Source organism: Rhodotorula paludigena (assembly GCF_050403205.1).
Source record: "Rhodotorula paludigena JCM10292 DNA, Rt_paludigena_JCM10292v1_ctg5, whole genome shotgun sequence".
Taxonomy (NCBI): domain Eukaryota; kingdom Fungi; phylum Basidiomycota; class Microbotryomycetes; order Sporidiobolales; family Sporidiobolaceae; genus Rhodotorula; species Rhodotorula paludigena.
In genome coordinates this window covers 669,166-678,558 of record NW_027481453.1, presented here as the reverse complement: position 1 = coordinate 678,558, position 9,393 = coordinate 669,166, and the positions used below count along the sequence as shown (strand labels likewise).

The 9,393-nt window shown below is 63.8% G+C and overlaps 6 protein-coding genes across 6 annotated transcripts; 1 reads left to right on the top strand and 5 right to left on the bottom strand.

The window, feature by feature from the left end:
- Positions 1 to 310: 310 nt before the first annotated feature.
- JCM10292_007645 (cyclin-dependent kinases regulatory subunit) lies at positions 311 to 1,186 on the bottom strand (the record flags this gene model as incomplete). Its single annotated transcript, XM_076646734.1, has 7 exons — positions 311 to 367; positions 429 to 482; positions 563 to 628; positions 692 to 702; positions 888 to 922; positions 1,014 to 1,077; positions 1,165 to 1,186. 7 exons carry the CDS (start codon positions 1,184 to 1,186, stop codon positions 311 to 313), a joined length of 309 nt encoding a protein of 102 aa, XP_076507976.1.
- A 175-nt stretch (positions 1,187 to 1,361) lies between these two features.
- CMR1 (Cmr1p) lies at positions 1,362 to 3,985 on the top strand (the record flags this gene model as incomplete). The annotated part of the gene is made up of 12 exons (XM_076646733.1): positions 1,362 to 1,387; positions 1,455 to 1,492; positions 1,556 to 1,806; positions 1,903 to 2,153; positions 2,244 to 2,310; positions 2,373 to 2,630; positions 2,706 to 2,856; positions 2,930 to 3,016; positions 3,098 to 3,167; positions 3,274 to 3,443; positions 3,547 to 3,639; positions 3,702 to 3,985. The coding sequence occupies 12 exons, from the start codon at positions 1,362 to 1,364 to the stop codon at positions 3,983 to 3,985; spliced, it is 1,746 nt and encodes a 581-aa protein (XP_076507975.1).
- Positions 3,986 to 4,206: 221 nt separating this feature from the next.
- JCM10292_007643 (uncharacterized protein) lies at positions 4,207 to 4,846 on the bottom strand (the record flags this gene model as incomplete). Its single annotated transcript, XM_076646732.1, has 5 exons — positions 4,207 to 4,244; positions 4,331 to 4,369; positions 4,463 to 4,533; positions 4,617 to 4,732; positions 4,844 to 4,846. 5 exons carry the CDS (start codon positions 4,844 to 4,846, stop codon positions 4,207 to 4,209), a joined length of 267 nt encoding a protein of 88 aa, XP_076507974.1.
- A 436-nt stretch (positions 4,847 to 5,282) lies between these two features.
- JCM10292_007642 (uncharacterized protein) lies at positions 5,283 to 5,768 on the bottom strand (the record flags this gene model as incomplete). Its single annotated transcript, XM_076646731.1, has 1 exon — positions 5,283 to 5,768. One exon carries the CDS (start codon positions 5,766 to 5,768, stop codon positions 5,283 to 5,285), a length of 486 nt encoding a protein of 161 aa, XP_076507973.1.
- A 109-nt stretch (positions 5,769 to 5,877) lies between these two features.
- Positions 5,878 to 6,866, bottom strand: JCM10292_007641 (uncharacterized protein; the record flags this gene model as incomplete). Its single annotated transcript, XM_076646730.1, has 2 exons — positions 5,878 to 6,540; positions 6,600 to 6,866. 2 exons carry the CDS (start codon positions 6,864 to 6,866, stop codon positions 5,878 to 5,880), a joined length of 930 nt encoding a protein of 309 aa, XP_076507972.1.
- A 686-nt stretch (positions 6,867 to 7,552) lies between these two features.
- Positions 7,553 to 9,110, bottom strand: JCM10292_007640 (uncharacterized protein; the record flags this gene model as incomplete). The annotated part of the gene is made up of 2 exons (XM_076646729.1): positions 7,553 to 8,779; positions 8,838 to 9,110. 2 exons carry the CDS (start codon positions 9,108 to 9,110, stop codon positions 7,553 to 7,555), a joined length of 1,500 nt encoding a protein of 499 aa, XP_076507971.1.
- Between the last annotated feature and the right edge of the window lie 283 nt (positions 9,111 to 9,393).

The window sequence follows — 9,393 nt, the reverse complement described above, 5'->3', positions numbered from 1 at the left end:
CCCCGCCCCCCCCCCCCCCCCCCCGCCCCCCCCCCCCCCCCCCCCCCCCCCCCCCCCCCCCCCCCCCCCCCCCCCCCCCCCCCCCCCACGAGAAACGGCGGGTGAGGTCGCAGAACGCGGGGGGATATGAAACCGGAATACCTTGGGGAGGTGAGGAGACGCTGGCGGTGAAGGAATGGGCGAGGGAAAGGAGGAGGAGGAGAGAATGCGGGTGCGGCTGATGGGAGAAAGGCGAAGTGTCGTATCGGAGGAAAGGGACATGATGCGGATGCGAGATGGTCGAAAGGCGTAGGCGAAGCGGGCAGGACAGCTAGTACCGCGGCTGGGCGTTCTTTGCCTGGTAGTCCTTCTCTCGCCGGAAGAGGAGCTGCGGAGCAAAAGCGTGAGTGGTCGGGCTGCAGGCGGCCGACACTGGTAACCAGACTTACCACGTGCGGTTCCGGTGCGTGCACTTCGTAGTGCTCCCATCCCAACGACTGTGTCTGTGGAAGATGACGCCGTATGCCGACGGTCAGCTTCATCTCGAGGTGAAGCCGACCGAGACCTGGCCAATTCAACGCACGATGCCGATTCCTCGCCACTCGTCCTCGGTGAGCAATCGCAGGACGTTGCTGTCGGGCTCAAAGTACTGCAGGGTGCACAAGCGTGAGCGACTAGGTTGTGCGGCTGTGCCGCAAGGGAAAGAGCTCACGCCCTTCGGGACTGCGGGGTGAGGACAATAAAGTCATAGTGATCAGTTACGGACTCGTTGGCGGGAAAGCGGGGGTCTCGGTCTGAAAGGCGGAGAGACGAGTTGGCCGGCAGCCTGGCGACCGGGAAGAGCAACACGAGGCCGCAGTCTCGGGTCGCCGCGGGCACACTTCAGGCGGTCACGGGATCGGACTCACTGAGCTTGAGCATCTGTCTCGGGAGGAGGACGTGCCTGCTCGGGAGCGGGATGCAAGTCAGCTCGGCCCAGTTGTCGCGCGACTCGGAGGATCGGGAGGAGGGGGGAGAAGGTGAGGGGGACGCACCGGTACTCGAAGTAGTCGTCCGAGTAGCGGTCCGAGTAGTGGATGCGGTCGACGAGGTCCTGGTCTGTCGGGTGAGGGAGAGGGCAGCCGGGGTCAACACGAGCGGGACGAGGCGGGGAGAAGAGGGAGGCGGGCGGAGGGGTGGACGCACATGCTTGGTCGTCTGCGGGCATCTCTGGCGGAGTGCGTGTGTGCGCTGCTCTGGCAAAGAGGGCGAGGCGACACTGCGCCGCTCCCTCGACGCTCCGCGACGCGCCGCGACGCCTCGGCCCTCGCCTTTCCCTCTGCGCTCGTTTGCGACGACACAGGCAAGGGCCCAGCAGCAGCAGCAGCACGCACGCCGCTGCCATGGCCGACCTCCCCTCCTTCGACTTGTCCGCCTCGTTTCCGCTCTCCCGTCGATCGCCACCTCGACTTTCCTGACGTACTCGCCTCCTGCAGCAACTCGTTCCTCGACAACAACGCCGCAACCCAGCAGGGTCCGCCCACAGCTTACCACTCACCCGCTCCCGAACACCCACTGACTCCCGAAACCCCCGCAGAGCTCCTCAAGGAGAGCGGCCTCACCGATGCCGTCGACGAACTCAAGCAAGCCACCGCCTCGACCGCCTCGGCCGCGAAATCCAAGCGCGCCCCGGCCACCAAGAAGCGCGCGTCCGCCGCGGCGGGCACCAAGCGCAAGGCCGCCGATGCAGACTTGGGCGACGCACCCGTCACGAGGAGGTCGACCCGCTCGATGCCGTCGCGCCAGGCAAAGACGAGCGACCCGGACGAGAAGCGCAAGCTCGAAGAGGTGCGCGCCGACGCTTGCTGCACCGCAGAGGGCTGCCCGTGTGTCGCGGTGCGCATCGAGCAGTGCTGATGCTTTCGCCCTTCTCCTCGTCGACAGGCCGCCGAAGCCGAAGCGCGCGCGCTCGCTGCAGAAGAGGACCGCCTGCGCCACGCCGACCGCGCCGTCGAGGCGTTCGAGGGCGGGACGCAGGGCGCGGGCAGCACCGCGACCCTGCTCGACGAGTTTGCCGGCCTCGCGCTGTACGACGTGAAAGCCGAGGACAGCGTGCCCAAATGGGAGCTGGGCAAGAGGCCCAAGGCCGAGGGCGACAAGTTGAAGAAGCTTGCGGCGCCGTGGGACCTCAGGGCGTGCGTCTCTTTCTGGTTGTGTGCTGTCGCCATGCTTCCACGCGCAGGAGTCGAAGACAGCGACTGACACCCAGGCCTCGCGCCGCACAGCATCGTCAAGGTCATTCCCGAGCGCATCTACTCGATGGCGGTGCACCCAGACCCGCAGCGCGACCTCGTTCGTTGCACCTCGTCCGTCCACTCCTTTGCTCCAACTCACGCGGATCCGTGCATGCGCAGGTCTTCGTCGGCGACAAGCACGGCCACATGGCACTGTGGGACTGCACCGACGCGGGCAAGCTCGACCCATCCTACCGGCAGGGCACCGGCAGCGTGCGCGACGGCAAGCCCGCCGACGTCGGCGAAGACGGCGACGAGGACGACGAGGAGGACGCCGAGAGCCCCGACGCACGGCAGTGGGGCAAGTGGTGGCACTGGAAGGCGCACGGGCGCAACTGCGTGTCGGCGATCAAGTTTCGCCCGGGCGAGCGAAAGTCGGTAAGTCGAGCTCACTCGCACTCGCGACGGTCCCTTAAAGAAAGCGTGCTGACCCGAGTGGTCGCGCGCCGCCAGGTCTACTCGTCGTGCTACGACCACACGCTGCGCGTGCAGCACTTTGACGGGTCGGGCATCTCGGAAGAGGTGCTCGACGCGCGCCAGTTTGACACGGACGACCCGATGCTCCACTCGTTCGACTTTGACCCGTCCGGCAACGAGCTCTGGGGTGCGGTTCTTTTCTTCTTCTTTCGCTCGTGTGCTTGGGGCGTGCGTGCTGACGGTGTTGCGCGGGAATGCAGCGGTCGACCATGACGGCGGCTTGATCTGGCGCGACCTCCGCATGGCCAAGGACAAGGCAAAGCGGTGGAACATCGACCGGTACAAGGGTGCGCTTTGCCTCGCCTGACGTCTGCGTTTCTGCTTGGGGGACGTGCGCTGACTCCCCGGCATGGCGAACCTTTGCACAGTCGGCTGCATCTCGATCAACCCGGCCAACCCGAACCTGATTGCGACGGCGCACCTCAAGCGCACCATGAAGTGAGCGTGCGGTCCTCGTATCGTCTCCATCGAGCGCACTCGTCCGAGCGACGTTACACGAGTGGTATCCCAAGGACGCGCACTGACACGACGCACACCCCCTCAGCCTCTGGGACCTGAACAAGATTCGTGGCCTGGACCCCGACACGGACTACAGCGACGTGATCGAGGCGGCGCAGCTCGCGCAGTACGAGTCGAAGTACGCGTGCTCGAGCGCCTACTTTGACCCGACGGGGACGCGGCTCGCGTCGACGAGCTACGACGACCGCGTGCGGAGTGAGTCGCAGCGTTGCGACGTTCTCGCCGTGCTGGCCCGCAATTATGGGCTTGCGGCGGGATGGAGCATGGCTTTTGGCTTACGAGTGACTTCGTTCTACAGTCTGGGACGTCGAGCCCTCGTCCAAGACGCCCATCTCGCCAAACACGAAGAAGGACTATGCGCCGCAGAACTCGATCGTGCACAACTGCCAGGGTGCGGCCTCCCCCTGCACGGCTAGTTGACACCGGGCTGAAGCTCACCCGTCGCCGTCGCAGTCGGGCGCTACACGACCGTCCTCCGCGCGCACTGGAACGCCTCGCCCTCGCTCCCGCCGCACGTCTACGTCGGCGACATGCAAAAGTACATCCGCCTGTATTCGCCCGACGCGCCCTCGACTTCGAAGTCGTCGACCGCGGCAAAGACGTTTGACGGCGAGGGCGCGCTGACGGCCGTCCCCGCCGTCACGGCCGCGCACCCGTCCGTCCCGGGCAAGTACTTTGGCGGCGCGTCGAGCGGCAAGGTCAGCTTCTGGACAGAGATGCTGCCGGACGGCGAGTGAGCGAGATAGACGACGCGCTCCCGTAGATGCGATCTTATGCATATTTGCGCTTATTACCGCTTCTCCCTCACGTAATGTGCTTGAGGGTGAGTAGGTCATTACGAAGGAAGCGCAGGCAGAGAGGCAAAGCGGGAGTGGCACAGATCGACGACACGCGGAATCAGGCAGGCAGACCCAAACAGAACACCAGCTGGAAGGTCCAGGGGCGCAGGCAGGGCAAGCTAACGCATCTCCTGGTCCTTGATCGGGGCGTCCTTGCCTGCGGGAATCGAAGCAGCCGTGAGACCATGCTCTAGCCTGAGAGAGACAAGGCACGCGGAAGAGGCGAAGAGGGAGAAATCGCACCGGTGAGCTTCTTGAAAAGCGACCTGGCGCCGTCCGAGACTGTAGCGAGCCCAGAGAGTCAGTCAGTGGAGATTTTCGCCCCGAAGCAGAGGGTTGCAGCCAGCGAGGGGAGCGGAACGAACGAAAACGCACTCTTCTCGACAGTCGAGTTGCTCTGGGCGTGACCAGACTTCTTGAGAATCGAGGAAATGCCCTTGTCGAGCCTGCGCCGCGCCTCAGCAAGCCGTCAGCGCGCTGGATCTGGCTCGGACCCGCCTCCCCACCTCGACTCCCGTGATTAGCTCACGCATCGCCGCCTCCTCCGCCCGCGGCGCCGCCTTGCGAGGTCGCGACGGGCGTACTCGTCGTAGCAGCGGTGCCTCCGCCCACATCGGGCGCAGCGGCGGTCGGGACGGCGGTGGACTGGCACGCGATCGGCGAGCGGGAGGGGAAAGATCAGCGTGACTGTGCGAGAGAGGCGCTTTGGCGGAGGTGGCAGGCTTGGGGAGGTCGGCGCAGGGTACCGTGGCGTACCATGACTGTGTCTGAGTAGCTAGAAACGCGTTCGAGGCGGTCAAGGGGCGAGAGCGGGAGAAACGCAACGAGAGCCACTTCGGTCCCGTGGCTCCCTTCTGGAAGGTCCCCTTGCGAGGGCGAGCTAGCGCGGGCGCTATCGGTGCGCCCGAGTCGACTTGCTCCTGCTTTCCTGCTTCCGTTTCGTTCGGATCAGACGGACGTTGCGCCGCTGCGACCAGAGTGAGGAGGACCGACTCTATGGATCCTCACAACAGACGGCAATGCTGCACAACTGTGAGACCGAGGATACGCGTGCATGTACTATCCGCCAACAGAATTGCAGAATGAGTATCAAACGGCGCGAAGGGAAGGAGAGTGTCCTGCGCAGTTGAGCAGTCAGTCAAAACCGCTTCGACGGGACAGGGGCGTCAAGAGACTCACGCCGCTGAGGGCGACTTCACGCCTGCATGGCCGCGCGCTCGAGCTCTGCGGCGCCCAGGACCTCGGCGACCCGCGCCAGCTCGACCATGTCGCCCGTCTCGGTCGCGCGGGCAATCCAGTCGGCGACAAAGCGACCGACGCGTTGGACCGCGTGCGTGAGGGAGGCGCGCTCGGGCTGCGGCACGCTGTCTCGTCGCACAGCGAACGTCCGCATGTAGATCGGCTCCACGACGTCCCAACATGGCCAGCATCCGCCGAGTCCGAGAGAGAGTTGCACGCCGATCGGGGCCGCCCACTCCTCGAGCACAACCTGCTCTGAGGCCGAAATGTCGGTTGAGCGGTCATGTAAGCTGACGCGGCGGAGGTTGGACGATGCCGCGAGCGACTTGAGCAAGGTGAAAAGCGTGTCACCGCTTGCCAACTGTCGGGAGTCGAATAACCCGAAGCGATCTTCGATAACGAGGGACATCGAGGCAAGTTGGGGAACATTCCTGACCGTCATGCCTGATAGCATGTCGCGGGCGATGTCGCACGCGTTGGCTGTCTGGGTTGACAGGGAAAGGTGCTGGAGAGCGGGAAGGACCTCTTGGTCAAAGAGCGAAGAGGCGTTCTCAAAAGTCGGTCAGGGTGTTGTGAATGTTGAGTTCTTGAAGAGACGAAGCAAAGTACGCGACGAACATGCCGACGGACTCGTTGAGGATTTCGCCTTCGAAGCTGAGCGAGCGCAGCGGCGGCCAGCGAGGGGCGATTGTGGGCGGAGGAATATTGCTGAATTCGAACGCCCTTGAGGTCGTAAGGCGGAGTTTGACCAGGGACGGAGCCGAGGCCAGGATGTCCCACAGTTCGGGTCCAACATCAGTGGCGAGCGCATCGACGTTGACGTACAGCTCCCTCAGCTGTTTGGCGCGCGTGACGATGACGCGAGAAATGTTGGGGTGGCGCACATCCGTGAGCCGCAAGTCGAGTGTGGTGACTTGTCCAAGCAGCGCGTTCAACTTGATGGCGAGGAAGGCCTTGGGCGAATTGAGGTCGTACCATGGCATGTAGGAGTGCACGAGGAAGAGGGCAGGCGCCGCGTGCGACGTTACGACAACGCTGTCGACATTCGACAGAGGAAGGTTGAAAACGTCGCCCATCACATTTCTCTTCACGAAGGAGTTGTCCTCGTCGTCCTCGGCAGGCTCGTCGAGGACGAGTTGACGAAAATGACGGGACCGCAACGGCGCAATGCGAAAGCGAAAGGCAGGTGTGTGCGTTTTGCTCAGTTTGAGTACCTGCTCAGCGAGGATCAACACAACGCTACACCGGGTCGGAACTGACCCCAAGTGCGCACCGTGAAGAGGCGAGGCGCAGCCAGCGCCGACCAGGTTGTCGAGGTGCAGAAGAGCGCTCCGAGCGAAGACTGGTGACGGCGCGCGAATGTCTCGACGAGCGCTTCGTAGTCCGGATCGTCGTTGTTCTCCACCCTCCGCTCAGCTTCGGCAATCATGACCCTCAGGCGCTCGTCTTGTTCGGCGCACATCTCGACGATACGAGTCTTGATCTCGAGTGGCAAGCCGTCGAGCGTTGCGCGCGGCTGCATCTCGTTGGAAGGGCTCATCGAGAAAAGGGAGAGGAGCAAGATCGGGCAGAAGCGGGGCGAGGGGGGCGAGTCTGTGCAAGGCAATCAGTCCAGGCCTCTGGCTCTTGAGCTGGGATCCGCCAGCGTACCGACGGGGCGGGTAGCACGGCGCGAGGGCGGTTCCCGGCCGGACGAATTGAAGTGGAAGCGAGATGAGGACGAGTAGTTGCGAGTCGCCGAAATTCAGTGCAAAGCGGCGCAAGCGATGCGCGGGACGTAGCAGCCGATCGGAAAGGACTTCTGAGGCGTCAGTGAGGTGACGAGGAAAACGGCGAAGCGTCGGAAGCCCGGAGGACGGGACGACGACGTGGGGACGGAAAGGCTGGACGCTCGTGCGTGCTTTCGTGAGCTATCCCCTTCCGGTACTCGCGATGCTCTCTCTGATGCGTAAATTGCGTGGTCGGCTAAGCCTGCGAACTCGCGTGATGGAAGGAAGCGAAATCAAGCAAGCACGCGGAAGCGCTACGCGGACGAGAAAGCAAAGCAGGCTCGATTTCCTCAGGCAGGTATTGCATGCACGGCCCGAGTGTAACAGAGTACAGATATGTACAACAGCGGGCAAGTAGGCGCGAGCTGGAAAGGAAGTCGACCCCTTCGTCAGAGTCAGCGCGCTCCAGACCGACTGGGAGCCGTTCTTGAGAGGACGCACCTCGATGCCCGACAAGCTACGTCAGCATCGCCGCGCGCTCGAGCTCGACCGCGCGCAGGGACTCGGCGATCCTCGCCAGCTCGACGTCGTCCCCCAGGAATTTCGCGCGACCGACCCACTCGTTCAGGAACTGCGTCGTGCGGTCGACGCCGGCTGTGACGGCGTCGCGCTCAGACTGGTCCATATCCTCATGTTGGTCGCGATTCTGCTGGTACTCGCGGGCGCGTAGCACGGTCCAGTCTGGCTGTGAGTCGTGTGGGTCGAGACAGACGCGCAGATTGAGCCGAGCGGCCCGTCGAGCGAAGTACGCCTGCTGCACGGGCGTGACTACGCTGATCGTGTCGAAAAGCGTCACCTCGCGTAGCGTGCGCGAAGCCTTGGCGAACGTCTCGATTTGCTCGAGCAAGCGCTCGTCGTCACTGTCGGCGGCAAGGGCTTCGACGTGGTCCTCGAACTCGACAGCGAGCTTGGTCAGCGCCGGTGCATGCTTCGGCTCCAGCGTCGACAGCAGGCGACACGCGACGTCGTAGGCGCAACCCGTGGTCGTTCGCAATGTCAGATGTGCGAGCATTGGAAGCTTCTCAGACCTGAAAAGCGGGACGACGCCGTCGAGGTCGTTTTTGAGGGTACGAATGAGTAGGGTGGTGAGGCTCGCTGCGAAGTTGTGCGCGAACGATGCGATGCCATCGCCGCTCATTGGGCCCTCCAATTCGAGCGCGCGCAAGGACGGCCAAGCCTGGGGAGGTGCTGGCGGCGTGGTCATGTCAAAGGTGAAGCCCGCTGGCGTCACAAGGCGCAGCTTTGTGATCGAAGGAGCGGAAGCCAGGATGTGCGCGAGATGAAACCGTGCGTCGCCAAGCTCGGCGAGGTTCACAGTCAGCTCGCGCAGGACAGGAGCGTGCTCAAGGAACTCGGTGATTGTGGCGACTGATGCGACGCTGAAGTCCAGGACGGTCGCGACCCGGAGTAGACTTCGAAGGTTCATCGCGCAGAATCCGTGCGGGTGGTGAAGTCGGGCGTGGCCGTTGAACAGACTCGTAAGCTGGAGCACGGGCATGACATTCTGCTTGAAGACGATGTGCTGCACTTTCTCAAGCGGCAGCGCGAGGATGGAAGCGAGAAAACCCAGGTCTCCCGCAGGACCGGCGGGTTTGTCGAGGACGAGTTGGCGGAAGTGGCGCGCGCGGGAGTAGGCGACAAGGCAGCGGAAGGTGAGGTTGTGCGTTCGACTCAGCTCGAGCATCTGAAAAAATTGGAACAGGCAGCCCCTGCAAGCAACCGACGGTGGGACTCAAACATACCTTGAAGCGGTACGGCGCAGCGAGATCAGACCAGGCCTTCGACACCCTAAAGAGCGCACTGATGCTAGAGAGATTGGTCGTCCTGCAGTGAGCGACCAGAACATCGAGGTCCCCGGAATCGGAATCGACGTCTCGTGCACGCCGCTCAGCCTCGTCCATCATGGCCTCGAAGCGCTCGTCCTGCGCGTCGCACAGCTCGACGATGCGGGCCTTTATCTCGAGCGGCGAGCTGTCGAGAGTCGCACGGGGCTTGCCTGGCGCAAGACAGCTCATGTCTTCGAACGAGGCGGTCGTCGGCGAGGAGGACGAAGAGACAGCGTGTGCGCGCGGAGTCGCGCGAGAATGGCAGAGCTGGTCAAGCAGAGTCAAAGGAAGCCCTCGAGCACTCGCTCGCGCCTTCAAGTCGAGTGTGAGGTAGCCGTCCGTGGCCAACCTTCGCCGAGAGACGATCGCTGGGTCGCCCCTTCGCTCGCACCTCCTCGCACCGCCGTGAGTCTAGCGAGCACAAGCAGACGCTCAGCAAGGGCTTACCGCTGACCCTGTTCGGACTGGCGCT